Source organism: Branchiostoma floridae, chromosome 3 (genome assembly GCF_000003815.2).
Source record: "Branchiostoma floridae strain S238N-H82 chromosome 3, Bfl_VNyyK, whole genome shotgun sequence".
Taxonomy (NCBI): Eukaryota; Metazoa; Chordata; class Leptocardii; order Amphioxiformes; family Branchiostomatidae; genus Branchiostoma; species Branchiostoma floridae.
In genome coordinates, this window is record NC_049981.1 from 10,504,632 (window position 1) to 10,522,362 (window position 17,731).

Consider the following 17,731-nt stretch of genomic DNA (forward strand, 5'->3'; position numbering starts at 1 on the left):
GGGGGGAATAGAAAAATAACAAACTGAAGCAAGGGGGATTATTCAAAGATACTAAAAAAAAAATGATTATGAATCCTTCCCGCCATAGTTTTTAATAGGGTTAGATATTAGTATCCCACCGTAAGTGTTCGGCCAGCAATGTTGCTACTAAATAACGCATGTCATGACTCACGTGATCCCAAGAAGTTTGAAAAAGCTGGAAATCATTTCCGACTGTTTACTTAGCAAGAGCTTGGAGAGCATGCCGCGCGTCAAGCGACATGTTAATTAAGGACCATGACTTCAATGGACGACAGACAACTACAATAGTCAAGACACGTAAGTTTGTCCAATTTGTATTTTTCTTCTGTTTCCAAAATAAGTTTGAGACCATACAGTAAATCATACAATGTTGCTGCTGCAAAATGAGCAAATATATGCCATCAATTGCAAAACAATATCAGAAAATGGTTACTTTTGTGAACAGTGCCTCTTTTCCTGACGTAAAGCGTACAGATTTTCTTGTAGATTTTCTTTTTGCACAAAATGTATTACGAGCCCTGAGCAAAGTTTCAAAGAAAATGGGGTAGAACATAAATAGAGAAGTGAAGAACAGAAAAAGAGAAAAAGAAAAAGAGTTATACGTCGACGAAGGTTTGACATCCCAGTGATAAGATAAAAGAAGTTTTACATGTAGTTTGGTATGCCATATTCTCTAAGTTTAGTCATTTGTTCAACCTTCTGACCACATAGATTTTATGTTGATTTTTTGTGTGCATGTTTTAAAGTTTTAGATTGCCCCGAGGATGTCATCCATATGATCAGTAGTCCTGTATTATACATTGTGTATTTGTGTTTATACATAGGGTGTGGGCTCGGCCACTTCTGGCTCTACCAACACGACATCGGGCAGCGTACCCAGTGTGCCGTCAAACCTGCTTCTCAACGCGCCCACAGCCACTAACTACATGAACGATGCCATCGAGAAAGCCAAGCGTGCCGCGGAGCTGCAAGCCAAGATCCAGGCACAGCTGGCCAACAAGCCTGGGCTGCTGGGGACCATGTGAGTTTCCATACTGTATCAATTCATGTTCAATTATAATTTTTAGATACAATGGTTTGCGATCGCACCTCTAGATCTGGGCCAAGAGTTTGGGAGTTCAAATTTAGGCAATGGTGACTCACCTGATGTGTATACTACTGAAAAGGGTCCAGTTTGTTTGTTGTTGATATTTCCGTATGGTACCAGGGTAATCTGCATATCTGGACAGATAAATTGATCTCTTTACCAAAAGTATGGTGGTTCTTTCTTTTGTTCAAGTTGTGTCTCTCCTCAAACACAGGACCTCCATTTAACATCTTATTTAAGGAATGTCCCTACGTGAAATGCACTCATTTGAACCAGAGTAAAGTGAGTAAAATGCCTTCTGCAAAACATGAGAGCATATCAGTAGACTCAAACCCAAGACTTCTGGGCTTTGAGCCCAACACCCTACTGTTAACCTACATGGATTTAGTATAGAGTAAAACTAAGTAGAACGACTCCATGCTAAATCTGGATTGTTTCTATCTCGGTAGGAAACAAAGCTCAGGCCTGCCACTAGCTGACAAACCAGACAAGGTGCAGCTGGTGGAGGGGCGCATCGTGGACGCTTCCGGAAGGGAGGTGCAGTTAGTGCAGCGGACACCGACACTGAAGGTAATATTCTTCTATACAACTATCATAGAGAGGGATGGTTACCGGTACAGAAAATTCAGGTCCAGAGCACCAAGTCCAGGTCCTGAACCTTGTAAAAACTTGTGAATGGGCAATAACAGAACTATTTTCTATTTGGTACAAAATCTGGTCCACTGATTTTTTCAGGTCTGGTTTTCCCGGACCGGTCCAGCTAGAAAAACAGTTTTTACCGGTACATTGCACCGGTACATTGCACCTTATTATCATGCATGTAGACTTAGACCACGTTGCCACCGAGTAAGAACATCTAAACAACACTAAATGTGTTAGGTTTGACAAGCCTCTTGCCTGTGAAATCTGCTGTAATATGGTTAAATAGGCTGTACAGATACTGGTCCTTACTCACGCGTACACTGTAACTTGTCAATTCCCAGGCCAACATCCGTGCTAAGAGGCGGGAAGAGTTTAAGCTGGTACAGGACAGGGCGGCAGAACTGGATGAATCCAGCCCCTTCTTTGACGACAGAGTCGCCCTGAAGCCTGCCGTAAGACAGAGAAGACCGTTCAAGTTTCACGACCCAGGCAAATTTGAGGCAATCGCACAAAGAGTGCGAGCAAAGGTACAGGAAATTCTTTTATTATGTTTTCCCTAATAAGGGAAACATATGTTTTGCTGGTATGTTCTTCTTTCTTTTTTTCTGTCAAGCCAAGCAAATGTGGGGTGCAAATGGAAAAAAGAAATCGGAAAGTTAAGTTAAAGTAAATCAAAGACATGAAAGAACAAAAATGAAAAATCTATTGTTGGTGTTCCAAGTTATTTGTTCTACAAATGTACTTCTCTGACTGCTTAGATTTCATACTAAAGCAATTTGTGCTAGCATCAGTTTTGTGGTTCCCCAGTGGATGTCATCCATAATAAATCAAGTCAACATGACCTAACATCAAAAATGTTAGTTTCAGTGTGACTGTGGATGGTGTCTTGAATATCTGATAACTAATTGCTTAATTTGATTTCATACTAAAGCAATTTGTGCTAGCATCAGTTTTGTGGTTCCCCAGTGGATGTCATCCATGATAAATCAAGTCAACATGACCTAACATCAAAAATGTTAGTTTCAGTGTGACTGTGGATGGTGTCTTGAATATCTGATTACTAATTGCTTAATTTGATTGATAAAGTACCTTGTTTAAATGCAGTCCCAGCTAGAAAAGCTGCAGGCTGAGATCGCGCAGGCGGCTAAGAAGACGGGAATCCAGTCCGCCGCCAAACTGGCGCTCATCACGCCGAAGAAGGACGACACAGAAGAGCAGGAGGTTCCCGACGTGGAGTGGTGGGATTCCTGCATCCTGCGGGCAGAGTCGTACGATGACATGGATGCAGGTACTGTACATCTTGAAACTTTCACGTTTTATTTTAGAGTCTTTCGAATTCATGTTTCCATTGCATTACTACTGGACTACAGAATTGTTTCAACAACAAATATATAACACCCCAAAAACTTTTCCCTCCTAACACATAATAAACCACCGCAAAACTAATTGTAATGTACCACGAGTTTGAAGGTAGTCGAGTTTGAAGGTAGTCCTGTAGTGTAACCTTTGTAATATGAGGCAGTAAGTGGCAGTTGGTATTGTTTTTGTTTCGGGCATAGTATTGGAAGGCAGAATCATTTACTTCCCCAACAAAGATGAAGTATCAATTTGTTTTACATCTGGGTGGAGTGAGGAAAGTTGTCATGTAAGTGCCTTTCCCAAGGGCACAACATTTGTAGCATAAAAGGATTTGAACCCAGGACTTCAGGGTTCTGGGCCAAACACCCTACAGTTACCCCACATGACCCCACCACCCCACAAGTTTATAGTTACCGTTACCAGCAGCAAGAAGTGTTACTTACATACATATAGTATTTACCATTGTAGGTTACTTACATACATGTACAGTATTCCTTTGTGGGTAATGAGACTGTACCACTTGCTTGGCAGGGGTGGACGAGAAGGGGAGTAAACAGGAACAATTTGTAGGGGTGACCCACCTAGTGGAACATCCCATCGAGATGAGGCCGCCCAGCGACCCCACCAAGGCTCGCGTCCTTCCCGTCTACCTGACCAAGAAGGAACGGAAGAAAATCCGCAGACAGAACAGACGAGAGGTCCAGAAGGAAATGCAGGAAAAGGTCCGCTTGGGTCTAGAGGCACCACCGGAACCAAAAGGTATTTGTTTGTTAGTTTCTATAACTGGTAAACTGCCTTTAGGTGTAACACAGTACAGTAAGTATGACCTGCATAAGATCAGACTGTAAGGTTTGATCCTCTCACACTGGTGGACTCCTACTGGAGTCTTTGCTCGATATTTGTCTGCTCTCCGAGAGAACATCCTTATAAGTTATAGCTTCTTATATTCACCTCCTGAGTTGAGTAAGAAAATAAGTGTAAAATGCTGCTGGGAGCACAATTTAGTCGGGCTAGTACACCAGTATATGCCCAAATCACGACATGCACTTGCCAGATCAGCACTTTCACATACCTCGTGCTATCAGGCCAATAGACATGTCCAACCCTTGGTAATGTGCATTGTTTTGCATCCATTGATGGTGTATGTATGTTTGTTTTTTCAGTTAAAATCTCCAACCTGATGAGAGTACTTGGCAGCGAGGCTGTTCAGGACCCTACCAAGGTGGAGGCCCACGTACGAGCGCAGATGGCAAAAAGGCAGAAGTAGGTTTACTGGAACATCTGTTATCATTTGATATTGGGTGGGCAGAATACTCTCTCTGCACAGCCAGGGGCCGAATTGGGGGTAGCTTACAATGGACAGGGGGCAATCGCAAGAGTCAGGAGCTGCTTAACTCAGGTGTCCTCAATATGACAGTAATATATACTACACAACTTGATAACCATAGGAACTGTAACGTTGGAATCTGGTATTCAAAGTTTTGACAACAGCACACTCAGCACAGTGCAGTGTGTTTGCATTATTGTATTGAAGTCTGTGTGATGACATTAGAAGCTCATGTGATATATCACCTGGTCTTGAACACCCTTATCAAACATTGTCCCAGCCCAGGTATGAGATAAATGAACAGTACCTACTTATACTGAAAGTGAACATCATGTTCATATGTTCTTGTGATATAAGTTTCCTATAATGTACCTGTTGTGTTCAGAGCCCACGAGGAAGCTAATGCAGCCAGAAAACTGACCACTGAACAAAGGAAAGAAAAGAAAATCAAGAGACTAAAAGAAGACACTTCACAGGGTGTTCATGTTTCTGTTTACAGGTAAGAGTCATCCTATCACGAAGTACTGAAGGTACTATCCTTAACTTTGAGCTTTTCAGCGAAAAATCTGCACTGTTTGTTTGCATGATTTGGAATAACATGCACTAGGGGATATTGAAACTTCTATCATGCAGTCAACTGTACACTGGGAATCTTTTTCCAGTTGTTAAGAGCAGCTGTAAAAATGACTGGAATAGTTTTTCACTTGTCTTTGCAAGTTACTATCAGCTCCACCCCTAAGGCATTGCCAAAAAAAAAAAATTTATATACAGACAGCATTTTGTGTCCCTTTAGATAACAAATTTGTAAGACTTTTTTCCCATGGAATTTCTACAGGTTTATCCTGTAACAGTTAATGAATTAATATAACTGTAAGTCTGTATATCTTACGACAGAATGTTAATGTTACGGCTGTTTGTGTTTGTTTCCAGAGTACGAGACATGAGAAATCCAGCCAAGAAGTACAAGGTTGAGGCCAACGCTAACCAGCTGTACATGACAGGGATGGTAGTTATGTACCAGGATGTCAATGTGGTGGTGGTAGAAGGAGGTATGCCACCATTTGATTATTGACTGGAAATTCAAACTTTTTGTACGGATTGTCATTGGTAAAAGATAGTCCCATAGCCTTTTTGAGGCTGGGAGGGCAGTGGATTGTTATTCACTGTGTCTAGGGCATGGTATTGGAAGGTGGGGCCCATCCCTCTCCTTTGGCTTTTACCTCCCCAACTGAAGCCAGGTAGCCATTTTTTACACTTGAGGAAAGTCATATAAACTACCTTTCCCATGGACACAACATCTAGCCAGGAATGTCAGGAATCAAACCAATGACCTATCATTGTCAATGATGTGTGCACTAGCCAAGCCACTATACCATTTGTTGCCACAATTGAAATTCTGGTATATCCCTCCACAGCTGTGCACATGATTTCTTTACTACTTCCAGATTTGTAAATTTGGAATTACCCAAAAGTAAAAACTTGTTTTCTTGGACAATACAGCCATAATTCATACACAAGCTTTTACATATCAGAGGTAATGTTGCATATGACATTTGAAAGCCTAAAGGCTTTGATACAACAGCAGTCACAATGCAGATGGTTTAAGCTGGAGATTTGAATGTACTAAATGCTATCTGTACTTACATGTAGGTCCCAAGGCCCAGAAGAAGTTCCGCAGACTGATGATGCACAGAATAAAGTGGGATGATGACCAGCCATCCAGAGATGACGGTATGTCCACTTACAGCTGTTCTAAACACTGGCCGTTTTCCTAATTATTATCATTATGGTCCATGTAGGATAAACAACTATCTGTACATAGCTTTTGTAGTTGTGCTCTCCTCAAAGAAACGAAAACATAACATCCTTACAAATGTAGGTACCAAGACATCATTCAATGTGGCTGTGCTAGAATCAGGCAAGCCATAATCAGACACGCCGCAATCCGGCACGCCGCAATCCGGCACGCCGCAATCCGGCACGCCAGAATCCGACATGCCAGAATTCGGCACTCTGTAATTTTGACTAAACAACAAACATATAAGGATAATAAGAACCTCTTGTACAATTTGAGTACTGTTTCAAGACAGAAAGGAAACATGATGAATTTTCAGTAGGTCTCGCCGGCCTTCAGCAGATGTTTAATTTACCGCACTGACTTTCCGCAAGCATGATGTCATGAGGAGTTAATCAAAGGTGGCTAAGAGACAGAATCTACCATCATTATGGTTCAGGGTTGATTAGCCCTGATGTCAACTGCCTACTTCACACCCCTCACAAAGTAGTCCTGCTCTGTATCTAAAATGTGCACTTGAGTGTAACTGTAAGTCCAGGGGACAAAGTGTGCATTTTAGTTGAAACATAGCCCAAATTTTGCAACTATATGGGTTCTACCAATTCTGATGAGCTTTCATTCAAAGAACTACTTGTGCTATTCTGCAGATGATGATGAGTCGGATGAAGAGGAGTCAAAGAAGAGGAATAAGTGTTCTTTGGTGTGGGAGGTAAGACATCTGACTTTCTTTCCTGATTACTGATTCATGATCGTAAGAGTTCAGGAATAAAACTCTCATACTTGTATGTTGTTGGTTTACTCATAGAAATAGTAAGCATGAGGATATGTGTACCCTGGTAAATTAACAAATGAATACTATAGGTAGATCAGCTTTAATTTTTTTTCCATCCCTCTCAGCCTATGTTGTGATTTACCTTGTAACATCTGTCATTTAAGGTTATGAAAACATTTTTTTATCAATTTTATGTACTGAAGTTTGGGACAAATGGGGTGAATTTTTTCCCTCTCGACAAGCAAATTTCAGTCCCAGGCCAGAGGGAAGGGTATCCATGTGTTGAAACCTACTGTTACTTTCGTTTTGTCCCAGGGGACAGTGAAGAGTCAGAACTTCGGCCAGATCCAGTTTAAGATCTGTCCGACAGAGAGCTTGGCGCGGGAACATTTCAGGAAGCACGGCGTGGAACACTACTGGAACCTCGCGCACAGCCAGTCCGTGTTAGAGGCCACAGAAGACGATACCTTGTGAGAATCGTGGACACAAGTCACAGCGAAACCTGTACCTTATTCAGAACTAAACTGAATTTCGAAGGTCAACCACATACAAGCAGATGTGAAAAATGGGAAAAAAGCCAGGCATTGTTAATTCATAGAAGTGCAAGGGGACATGGTGGGCATATGGAGTAGCCCTGGTACCACCCCCATTGTTGTGATGTGAACCATGAACCTACGCATATTTTTCTTAACTTCCTTAGCAGAGACTCAATGCTGATTTATCTGCTCTTTGACAAATAAAGAACCTGATGAGATTAGAATTGGAAGAATTATCTTCCTGTCAGGGTTCTCTGAGGACTGACATTATAGTGTATTCTTGGGGTTGATTGGCTATGAAGACAGATATGCTTGACTGACATCCAATAGGACAGGCTGTGTCATTATTGTATGTAGCTGCTACTAAAGTAAGAAGGAATGTTGTTAAGAGACACAGACTAGCAATGGCTTATCTCTGTAAGAAAACTGTTGTACATCACCGTGCCATCTGCTGTACAGGTTAACTGGACAGTTAAGATAGCCTCAGGTCATGTTGATTTAATTATATGGATGACACCCTCTGGCAAAATTGAGGCAAGCATACAAATAAAACAAGGTTGTAAAATTATGAATTACATGTGGTCAAAAAGATAAAACAAATGATTAAACACGCAGAGTATGGTATACAGAATTATAGAACCTTAAATGTTTTTTGCACTTCTTTGCTAATGTTCTACGACATCAGTATTCCTTTTCCATTATTTTCTTGCTATCTATGGCATAGATTTGCTCATTTTACAGCTGCTTTGTATGATTGTACTATTGACAGTATGGTCAATATCTCTTTTTGGAGTGAACAGACAAAAACTGATGTGATCATGGATGTCATCCATATATTTGAATAAACATGGCCTTGTAAACTATCAATGTATACATTTTGTACAGTGAACAAATGAAGAAAACAATGGAAAAGTATTGTGCAGATATAGAGTGGACTGTATTATTTCATTTTGGTCTCACAATCTAGATTTTATAGATGACATCCTGAAAAACATTTTAGGATGTGCTCACACTTGTTTTATGGCAACATGTTATCTCAAAGTGAAATTGTTTTTTTAACCTTGGCAAAATCAGTGCATGTGTGGATGTCACCCATAAAGTTTGGTTTGTGTGATATGGCATAGGAAAAATTGTCTCTGTTTTCTTTCCTGAAATGAAGTTGAACTGCAATTTCCAACACATGAATTAGACTTGCCCAAATCTTCAATGGTCCAACCCCTATATGCAGATAGCCACGTGACTTACAAGTTGCAGAGAGCCCCGTCTCAGCTGAGGGATGGCTGTAAAGCTCTGATGTAGATGGCTTCTTTTATTTCTCTTGCAAAAAGTCTGGTTCTGTGCCCAGGATTCTTGCTTTGCCCAGTGATACCCAGGTGATTCTTTATCAGTATATGTACATGTTGCTTATCTGCATATCGTGACATCACAGTACAGTGGATTGCTTGTTATTTGTCAAAGACTTGGTTAAGTCCAATTTTTGTGTTGAAAGTAACAGTTCAATTTTGACCCAGAATGACTTCTACCAACACTGATAACTCTGTTTTCTAATTGTTACACTACTCAATAATCAGCTGTGTACTTTCTATTGCCTGTTTCTTTTGGGCAACAATCCTACATATTGAAACCTGTGCAGTGTTGCATCTTCAAAATAAAAGAACAAGCAGTGAGCATCTCTTAAGTCGAACAATGAACCATGTTCAAAAGCTGTTCATAGGCAATGTATACAAATGATCCTGTCTGATTTGAGTACAAAATTTGTATCAATGGTTCTCTGCAACTGCTGCAAGCCTTTTGAAAAGTGTAATTAGTTTCTTATAGTTTTACTAAAATGTGTTTGTGTCCCGCGTAATGAATTTGTACCGCCCGTGCACTGACAACAAAGTTAGTTTTTTCGTGATCGTGTGTTGTATTGCACGCTGTACTCAAGCAACTGGATAACATCTGGAAACGGTCATAATTTTCAGATAGCATCCTCTTCGACCGCTGTCGTCAGTGACTGAACGAACTTGTGGATAATGGATTTCCGTGGTTTAAACTATTTTACACTTTCCTTCACCATTAAAATAGATATTCAGAGTTTTGGTTTTAAACCAGGCAAGTTTAGAGTCACTGACGAAAGACAGTGGCTGCTGTCAAAAAAAATGTCTGACCTTTTCAAAATTATAATCTCCAAGTACATCTATCGGTGGCAAGGCAGTATTCAAAGGGCCAATCAGTATCCAACGAACCAATAGATCTGCTTGGAGATTATCCTTGTTTATCCAGTTGCCTGAGTAACTGTTACATTGTGTACTAGTATTTTATTACCGAGATGTCTAACCTACACCAGTATATCGTGTTGGTCTGAGGACATGAGTAAAGTAAGCCACACATTTGACAGCACTGAAAAGTAGAATCATCTGAGTCTGTGACACGAATCATAGTCCATCCCCAGGGGATCACCATGTATCAATACTTATTTTCGTCGCTTATTTCTTGATCACACACGCTATGCAATTCGCTACCTTCTTCCAGACTGGCGAAAAAAAAATGACGACGACAAAGCTAGTAGCAGATACAAATGTATGAACACAAATGGTTGTTGTAAACAAAACGTACCGTGGCGATATATAGTGATAAACAAATTCTTTATCGATGGTATCTTGACGTTTCTAGGCCATGCATATGCAGCTGTCCCTGGTTGAAAGGTACCCGGAGCCAGACAGGACCGGCCGCGCGCGGGTAGCTCAGCGAGTTTTACTGGCGAGTGTTGTTCGGGGAGCCAAGACAGCCCGCCGACCTCACATTAGCGCTCCGGAGGAGTTATGGCTCAGGCTTAAACTCCCGGGCCGCTATTATAGGAGCTCGGCGGGCCTGACTGTCTTGGGCCACCGAATAAACTGTACTAGCTGCCCGATCTCGGATGGCCCCCAGGGTAGTTGAAAGCTTAAGGCTGTCTTTTGTGTTTGTTTGTTTCCTTAAGTGCATCGTACCAAGTTCAGCAGGTTTATGCTGTGAGGCATATTAAAGTCCGGAGACAATGTCTCCCCTAAATTCGTTTAACTCCGGGATTCCCAAATGCAAACGTGGTACCTGTTACTTGAAGTCAATGACCTGACACTTTAAGGTCAACGGCACATTTCATCATGTTCATAGGGGAGCACGCAATTTGGGACTTGATTCGTTAACCGGGTTTCAACGTCCATTTCGATGGTTCTTTCCACCGTTTCTTACTTTTCAAACCATACGGGAAGGATTTCCCACCCTTATTCATCTCCCCCCATGATTAACACCCCTGATAATGGTATGCTCCACCTTTGTTTAGATGAACTGTGGTGGGTTGGGTCGGTAGCTTCCGGGTGAGTACACAAACATCATATTCTTCCAACATCTAGCTTGAATTGGAACAACTCCATGCTCAGGAGACTTTCTGGAAGTCCTTCAGACTTTGGGAGAAAAGTTTGATTGTCTTTCGAACCATAAAAGCATGCCAAGTAGTAGTAGTAGTAGTACTACTCTCTACGCACGTCTCTTTTTAATAGTCAGTTGTCGGATGTCCTCAAAACTCGTCTGACTAGTTTGGCGTCGTCTGGATCCTGACAAAAAGGGTACCCTTAAAAAATCGTCCAAATCTTTAAACATTAATTTAACAGTAATTTTGTGTGTCTGTCCGTGTCTATATCTCCTGGTATTCTATCCGTAGTATTGCGTGTGACGCCTCGGACTAAGTTACAGCGTACAAGATGAACGAGTACATCAGACTGCTGCTCCTGTTTGTTGGCCTGTTCACCTACATGTTTATCGGGGCGGGACTGTTCCACGCCTTGGAACCAGGGTGGATATGGGACGACGAATGGGGGAACATTACAGGTAAGAAAAATATTCGTCAAGTACATTCAAGGAACCATCTGCATATAACCAAGGCATACATGCATGTGTCCAAACGCGCCTTTGCTTTGTAGGTCGTAGGCATTTCTGATAACAGATAAGCAAATAAAAAAGATTACTGTAAATGCCCGGGGATTTAATTTTGCGTTAGCATGAAAGTGGAGTGTTCGCGGTGGTTTTAAGCTTGAGGAAGTGCAATACACTGTAGTCACATACAGCAACGGAAAAATGTTCGCAGTGGTTTTAAGTTCGTGCCTCGCGAAAACCACCGCGAACATTTCTGCATTTACAGTATTTTCAAACCAATCCGATTTTTTTTAGTTTGACCCGTTCACAATTTTCACAAAATGAACCTGGGCTCAATTTAAAACCAATTCAACAAACCCCACTGTAGATCATAATACTAAGTCAGTGCATAGTTTAATTCCGGAGTATGGACGTAGGTAGAAATCTTAGAACAAAAGTACAAATAAACTCCACCAGTGACCTAACACATTGGAACTGGAAGACTAGGGGTGATCCCGGGGACAATGTGCTTGCATGAAAACACGAACCTGGCGAGGTCGTATTTCACTACTAGGACCTACTACTAGCTGCCAATAATTAGAAAAAAGCGTCAAGGAGTGGCATTTCGACTTTCCGTTGTTTTTGTCATTTTTTGCATAAAGAAATAACTATATTCCTACTGAATATTAATAGCTGAGCTGCCTGAGCATTCTAAATAGGATTTTTTTGAGTATATGGGTGGCCCATACACACGGATATCTAACAAAAATATCGACAATATCTACAGTACTTGAAACAGCACTATGAAGCGGCCTTTCGTGGCCTGCGAACAAGGTGGCAGTATCGACGCCAAAACTGGCTCGAGAAGAAGGGTTCCGATCGCAAAAGTCTGGTGATGTCGTTTCCAGACACCTGGCGATGAACCGCAAAAGAATGCGCCAGCCCCTCCTGGCGTGAGAGGTGTCAACACACAGCCGTGCAAAGAACAGGCCCGTGCTGATGGACATAAGTTGCGACAAGATGATTCTAAGAGCATCAAAGCAGACTGCCCACAGCCTCTGTAGCGCACCAGCACTGAAATCGTACCAACGTGATAGAACAATGTTATTCTCCAAGCAGAGGTCGGGTCGCGGAGATGGTACTAGTTCTATCTCCGCGACCCAACCCCTGCTTGGAGAATAGAACAATGTGACAAGAGCAGGTATGGCATGTGACTGTTCAGATTAATGAATTAGTTTACATGTATGTGCACAACTGACGAGTTTACGGATAGAGTCGCCGTCGAGGAGATTACAAAAACAGGATCTAGTTCACTGAAAGTTTTTCCAGATGCGGAGTAACCGGTACCCAGGACATATGCATACATTGGGCCCTATCATCTCTCCCATGTAATGCCCTTTGTACTGTTAGAAACATTCGGTCTGCTCTCTGGAGAAGTTCGTGTTGTTGTTGCTGCAAGTCAAATATCAAACGTGACGCCTGAAGGATATACCTAACGTTAACCTGCAACCCAGACATTTACAAGTATGTCGAACAGTCTTCTTCGTTTCACAACCTCTTTTTATTCTTCTGCAGACGTTTCGGTGACTGTCTGTCACCTTCATCAGTGCAAAATGAAATATACTAACGTTACTCGGTGCGATATGAGCTATACAGTGCAAATCGAACTAAACCTATTGTGACGTAATTACTTGACATATACATGTACATGGAGTGTTCTCGAACGTGATACGTTAATCATCCTTGCCACTTTGTGACGTAGTGGCAAGGATGCGGTCCCAAACATGGCTAAGTTTATACCCCCCTTCGTCTCTATTCATAACTGCTGTAGACTTTCTGATCCAGATGGCTTCCTTTACCCAACGTGTGTATTTGTTGTCCTCTCTGTCAATAACCTTGGCCCCCTCCCAATCTATTACACAGATATTTCTTGCAATGTGGTCTGTTACCGCTGACTTGTTTTCAGACAGTCACCGAAACGTCTGCAGAAGAATAAAAAGAGGTTGTGAAACGAAGAAGACTGTTCGATTGATCTACCAACCTGATGAAACTATTTACGGATTTACAAGTATGGTACGCCCTCTGTATCACAGCGGGGAAAAATCGTAGCCTCCATTGCAGACTTCTGGAGCGGCGGCGTTTATTTCTGGGCCACAGAAATTGTAAACCTTAGAAATTGAATCAGCGCTCCTCCCAAAAATAAACGTCGCCGAAGGCGGCGAAGGCGGCTACAAAAATCGATCGACAATCAGTTTTGGGCAGTAAAAACACGCCCGGCGTTCTCTCGATCACGGCGCGATTTTTAGAGATCGGCCGATGTACACAGGTCCAAGAGCCTCGTCCAAACTATGTGAGGGAGTTAATTCCTGGACTCTGAATATTTTTTAATCCGTCAGCTTAGGGTGATCTACAAATACGGCGAAAGCTGTGTGTGACAGGGGCTTCGACTTTGCCTTGACAAACCTCCATGCCAAAACGTGTTGTTGAAAGGAGCCCGACAAAAAATCATGACCTTTAACTTTGTTTATTTTATCATAGTAACGTTTGGAATGAATGGATATATTTTGCGTTTCTGAGAATATACTTTTTGTTGGCAGTTATCTGTGCTGCAAAAGCATTGGTACTGACTAAAACATATTTTTGTCTAAATCAGATGGAGTCCAAAATGTCACCGACCAAAACATGAATGACACCCTGTATAACTTCGAGCCGAGGTCCTACATGGAGGCGTTCTACTTCTGCGCCACGGTCATCACAACCATAGGCTACGGTCACATCTACCCTGTAACAGGGGCGGCAAAGGTCTCTACGTTATTATACAAATATGCATTCATATCTGTGTCCTGTGTATCTTGTAATTCTGTATCTTGTAATTCTGTATCTGTACTGCTGTATTGTTGCTGAGCTGTACCATTAGCACTAACTTTAATGTTTCAATTGATGCAGTTCTTCACGGCCATCTTCGCTAACTTTGGCATCCCGGCATTTTTCTACATCTTGGCGATCATCGGCAGAAAATTCGCCAATCTTGTTGAGTAAGTACCAGTAGAGGTAAATAAATGCATGGTAACGGTTGCTTTTGATATTTGATGCTTGAGACGACTCTTATGTAGGATCTATCGCTAAATTTAGGGCAGCCATTCGACTGACTTACCTGGGATATAATCTCGTATAGTAACACCTGGAGTTAGATATGGAGGACTCACGCCACAAAAAAGTGTGATTTACCATTATGGCCAAATACACCCAGGAAATCTGTACTGCTGCCGTGTATCACACGTGTAAGAAACCGTTACCAGATTTACCATCTATTATCACTGGTAAATCCCAATGTTCGTGCAGTATGGAGCTCGCAGACTCGATCGTCGGCGGACCGGTATTCCTGCCGGCTAAAGTTTGCCATGTCTCCATGCAGGGCGGGGGAGTCCCGGTTCTTCAGCCGGGTTCCCGGCCCGTACGGCCGCCGGACGGTGACGCTGATCCTGGTGGAGCTGCTCGGACTTATCCTCTTCATCCTCATCCCTGCTGCCATCATCAGCACCGTGGAGGGCTGGTCATACGGCGGTACTTTATTCGTTTATTTATCAGCACATACACATACTCAACAAATAAACGCAAATGATAATTCAGAATGAAAAGAAAACGTACAGGGGTAGCAGAAGACTATGCGGCTTTTCATGGATACCCCTCAGATACTAGATAGTAATGAAATTATTATATGCCCTCTGGTACTTTTTCAGATGCCACCTGGTACCTGTTCGTGAGTGTGTCGACTATCGGCTTCGGGGACTTGTACGGCGGCTACTCCGAGTTCTTCTTCGCATTTGACGCAACGTTCGGCATCTATGTGGTGAGAAAACGACAAACATAAAAAAATCACTTTTTTTTCAATTGTTTCGAAAACAGTTCTTAGCTTTCTGCCTAATACTTCGTTCAAGGCTTGTGATGCCGAAATAGTTTCTTGTTTGCTTATTGGGGTGTTGTGTTTTCTTGTTTGTGTTTTCTAAGAGGTTCGTTTGTTATAGTACAAATAAAAAATCCATTCGAATCAAGAAAAGTTTAGCGCATCGTATTTCTACTACTGGCGAACAGTCACCAAGATCAATGACCTTACGGACACACAAATCCCAGGAAGTTGATACCGTCCTCCGGCACTGTTGATCGGGCACGGTATTTACCCTCCGTTTTTTTATCGCTGGTTCCTCATTTTGAGCAAGCGAAAAGGGAGAGCCAATTCAATTGTAACTACGGGCAGAGGATGGTACTAATGCTAGTCTCTGTTGAGTGATGGTTGATTTGTTGTAATCTCCGACAGTTCTGCACTTAGGTTTGATATACCATCACTATGAGCTGGGTGGTGTCAGGAAGTCGGTGCCGCCCACCGTCTCTGTTCAGTGGTGGCTAACATGTTGTAATCTCCAACAGCTCTGCAAGTTTTAATACACCATCGCTATAAGCTGGGTGGTGTCAGGGTTCGTGGTGACTAACATGTTGTAACCTTCCACAGCTCTGTAAGTTCTGTTACTACATCATCGGTCTGAGCTGGGTGGTGTCAGGAAGTTGGTACCGCCCATCGTCTCTGTTCAGTTGTGACTAACATGTTGTAATCTCCAACAGCTCTGCAAGTTCTGTTACTACATCATCGGCCTGAGCTGGGTGGTGTCAGGAAGTTGGTACCGCCCATCGTCTCTGTTCAGTGGTGACTAACATGTTGTAATCTCCAACAGCTCTGCAAGTTCTGTTACTACATCATCGGCCTGAGCTGGGTGGTGTCAGGAAGTTGGTACCGCCCACCGTCTCTGTTCAGTTGTGACTAACATGTTGTAATCTCCAACAGCTCTGCAAGTTCTGTTACTACATCATCGGCCTGAGCTGGGTGGTGTCAGGAAGTTGGTACCGCCCATCGTCTCTGTTCAGTGGTGACTAACATGTTGTAATCTCCAACAGTTGTGCATGTTATGAGCTGGCCATGAGTGGTGTCAGGAAGTTGGTACCGCCCATCGTCTCTGTTCAGTGGTGGCTAACATGTTGTAATCTCCAACAGCTCTGCAAGTTCTGTTACTGCATCATCGGCCTGAGCTGGGTGGCCACCATGTGGATCCTCCTGGCTGACGTCATGCCGGATACGGAAGCCAAACCGGGAGCTGTCGAGCTGGTGAACTCCGATGACCAAGATGTCACTGACAGACAAGGAGAGCTGCTACCACCACAGGCTTAGATAGTAACGTCACAGATTTAAAGTTTCACAATTTCACTTTCAGCATGAAAGTTCTACAATACGCCCTTTAAAGATTTATATTCCCTGTTATACCTTTGGGAAAATATAGATTGCCCATTTTATCCATTTTTTAAACGAGGGTCTATGGAGGATTCACAAAGGTCCAAAAATTGGGTGATTTCTATCGGGGTTCCAAATACTAGGGTACCCGGTTGCGGCGCGCAGCCATATTTTGTTTGGCATAGTTAACTTAGTTTCGCTACCTAGTTTTTGGGCGGAGACAGTGAGTGTTACGCGAGTGCCCTACCGTTAACGCATTGTGCGCACCAAGGATAAAAAACAATGCGGAAATAGTTTATCGTAAAAGAATGCAATACATGAAAAAAATACCCCAAATTTCGACATGCTCAATGTTATTGGGGGGATTTTTTCCTCCGGAAGTTTTCCTCCATGTATGGATTTTCTTACCATGAACAATCTTAACATTCATGTTAACCAAACTAACTGAAAACGTTAAGTATTCAATTCACTTCCAGAGCTTGAGATTGGGGTCTTGGGCCTGTGGCAACCTGAAATGTTCTAGGGCAACCTAGCGTTTGGCTGAGGTTGCTCAGTGGGCAACCTGTTAATCCAGGCTGCCTGCGGTTATAAAATGCATTTGGAGCCAACTCTGAATTCTTTCTCTGGTGGTGGTGGTGGAAGAGACATTACGTGAAAGCAGTTATGTAAAATGAATATCAATCTAAACTAAAAACAAAACCTAGGCTAGTTCTGAAAGAGGTTAACCAAATAGATGGAGTGTTGAATTTGAAAGAAGGGTATTTTAGTTTATCTAAAATTTATTTCAATATACTATAATAGGTTTGATTATCATTTTATTTTGTTTAGGTTATGTTTCAACAGTATTGTGTACATGTTGGATCAAAGTCGAACTGTAACATAATCCTCTGAAAATCCTGCTCTCTTCAAAAGTAAAGACGTATCTGCTGGTTCTACTGGGTTGTATTAAAATAAAGACAAACTACAGATAAACACATGTTTATTTGTCCCAAACATTATTTTCCCATTGATCAGCACATAGTTGATATCGATTGTTTACCA

The 17,731-nt window shown here is 42.2% G+C and overlaps 2 protein-coding genes across 4 annotated transcripts in view; both read left to right on the forward strand.

Moving 5' to 3' along the window:
• Positions 1–8,787, forward strand: part of LOC118411247 (U4/U6 small nuclear ribonucleoprotein Prp3-like) — a 16,839-nt gene extending 8,052 nt beyond the window's left edge. The window contains exons 5-15 of the mRNA XM_035813402.1: positions 846–1,042; positions 1,558–1,678; positions 2,092–2,277; positions 2,855–3,038; positions 3,641–3,868; positions 4,273–4,372; positions 4,822–4,935; positions 5,367–5,485; positions 6,087–6,167; positions 6,879–6,940; positions 7,319–8,787. Coding sequence (XP_035669295.1) covers positions 846–1,042; positions 1,558–1,678; positions 2,092–2,277; positions 2,855–3,038; positions 3,641–3,868; positions 4,273–4,372; positions 4,822–4,935; positions 5,367–5,485; positions 6,087–6,167; positions 6,879–6,940; positions 7,319–7,477 — 1,551 coding nt within the window. The 3' untranslated portion in view covers positions 7,478–8,787. The remainder of the gene's footprint in view (positions 1–845; positions 1,043–1,557; positions 1,679–2,091; positions 2,278–2,854; positions 3,039–3,640; positions 3,869–4,272; positions 4,373–4,821; positions 4,936–5,366; positions 5,486–6,086; positions 6,168–6,878; positions 6,941–7,318) is intronic.
• Positions 8,788–10,820: 2,033 nt separating this feature from the next.
• LOC118412184 (potassium channel subfamily K member 2-like) lies at positions 10,821–17,666 on the forward strand. Of its 3 annotated transcripts, none has more exons than XM_035814903.1 (7): positions 10,821–10,877; positions 11,222–11,388; positions 14,066–14,214; positions 14,359–14,447; positions 14,828–14,976; positions 15,153–15,262; positions 16,030–16,449. In XM_035814903.1, exons 2-7 carry the CDS (start codon positions 11,262–11,264, stop codon positions 16,117–16,119), a joined length of 714 nt encoding a protein of 237 aa, XP_035670796.1. In that variant the 5' UTR covers positions 10,821–10,877; positions 11,222–11,261; the 3' UTR covers positions 16,120–16,449. The 3 variants fall into 3 exon arrangements, with proteins under 3 accessions (XP_035670796.1, XP_035670797.1, XP_035670794.1); XM_035814904.1 differs by lacking the exon at positions 16,030–16,449 and adding an exon at positions 15,920–16,023; XM_035814901.1 differs by lacking the exon at positions 16,030–16,449 and adding an exon at positions 16,457–17,666 and having other exon boundaries at positions 10,823–10,877.
• Positions 17,667–17,731: the final 65 nt, after the last annotated feature.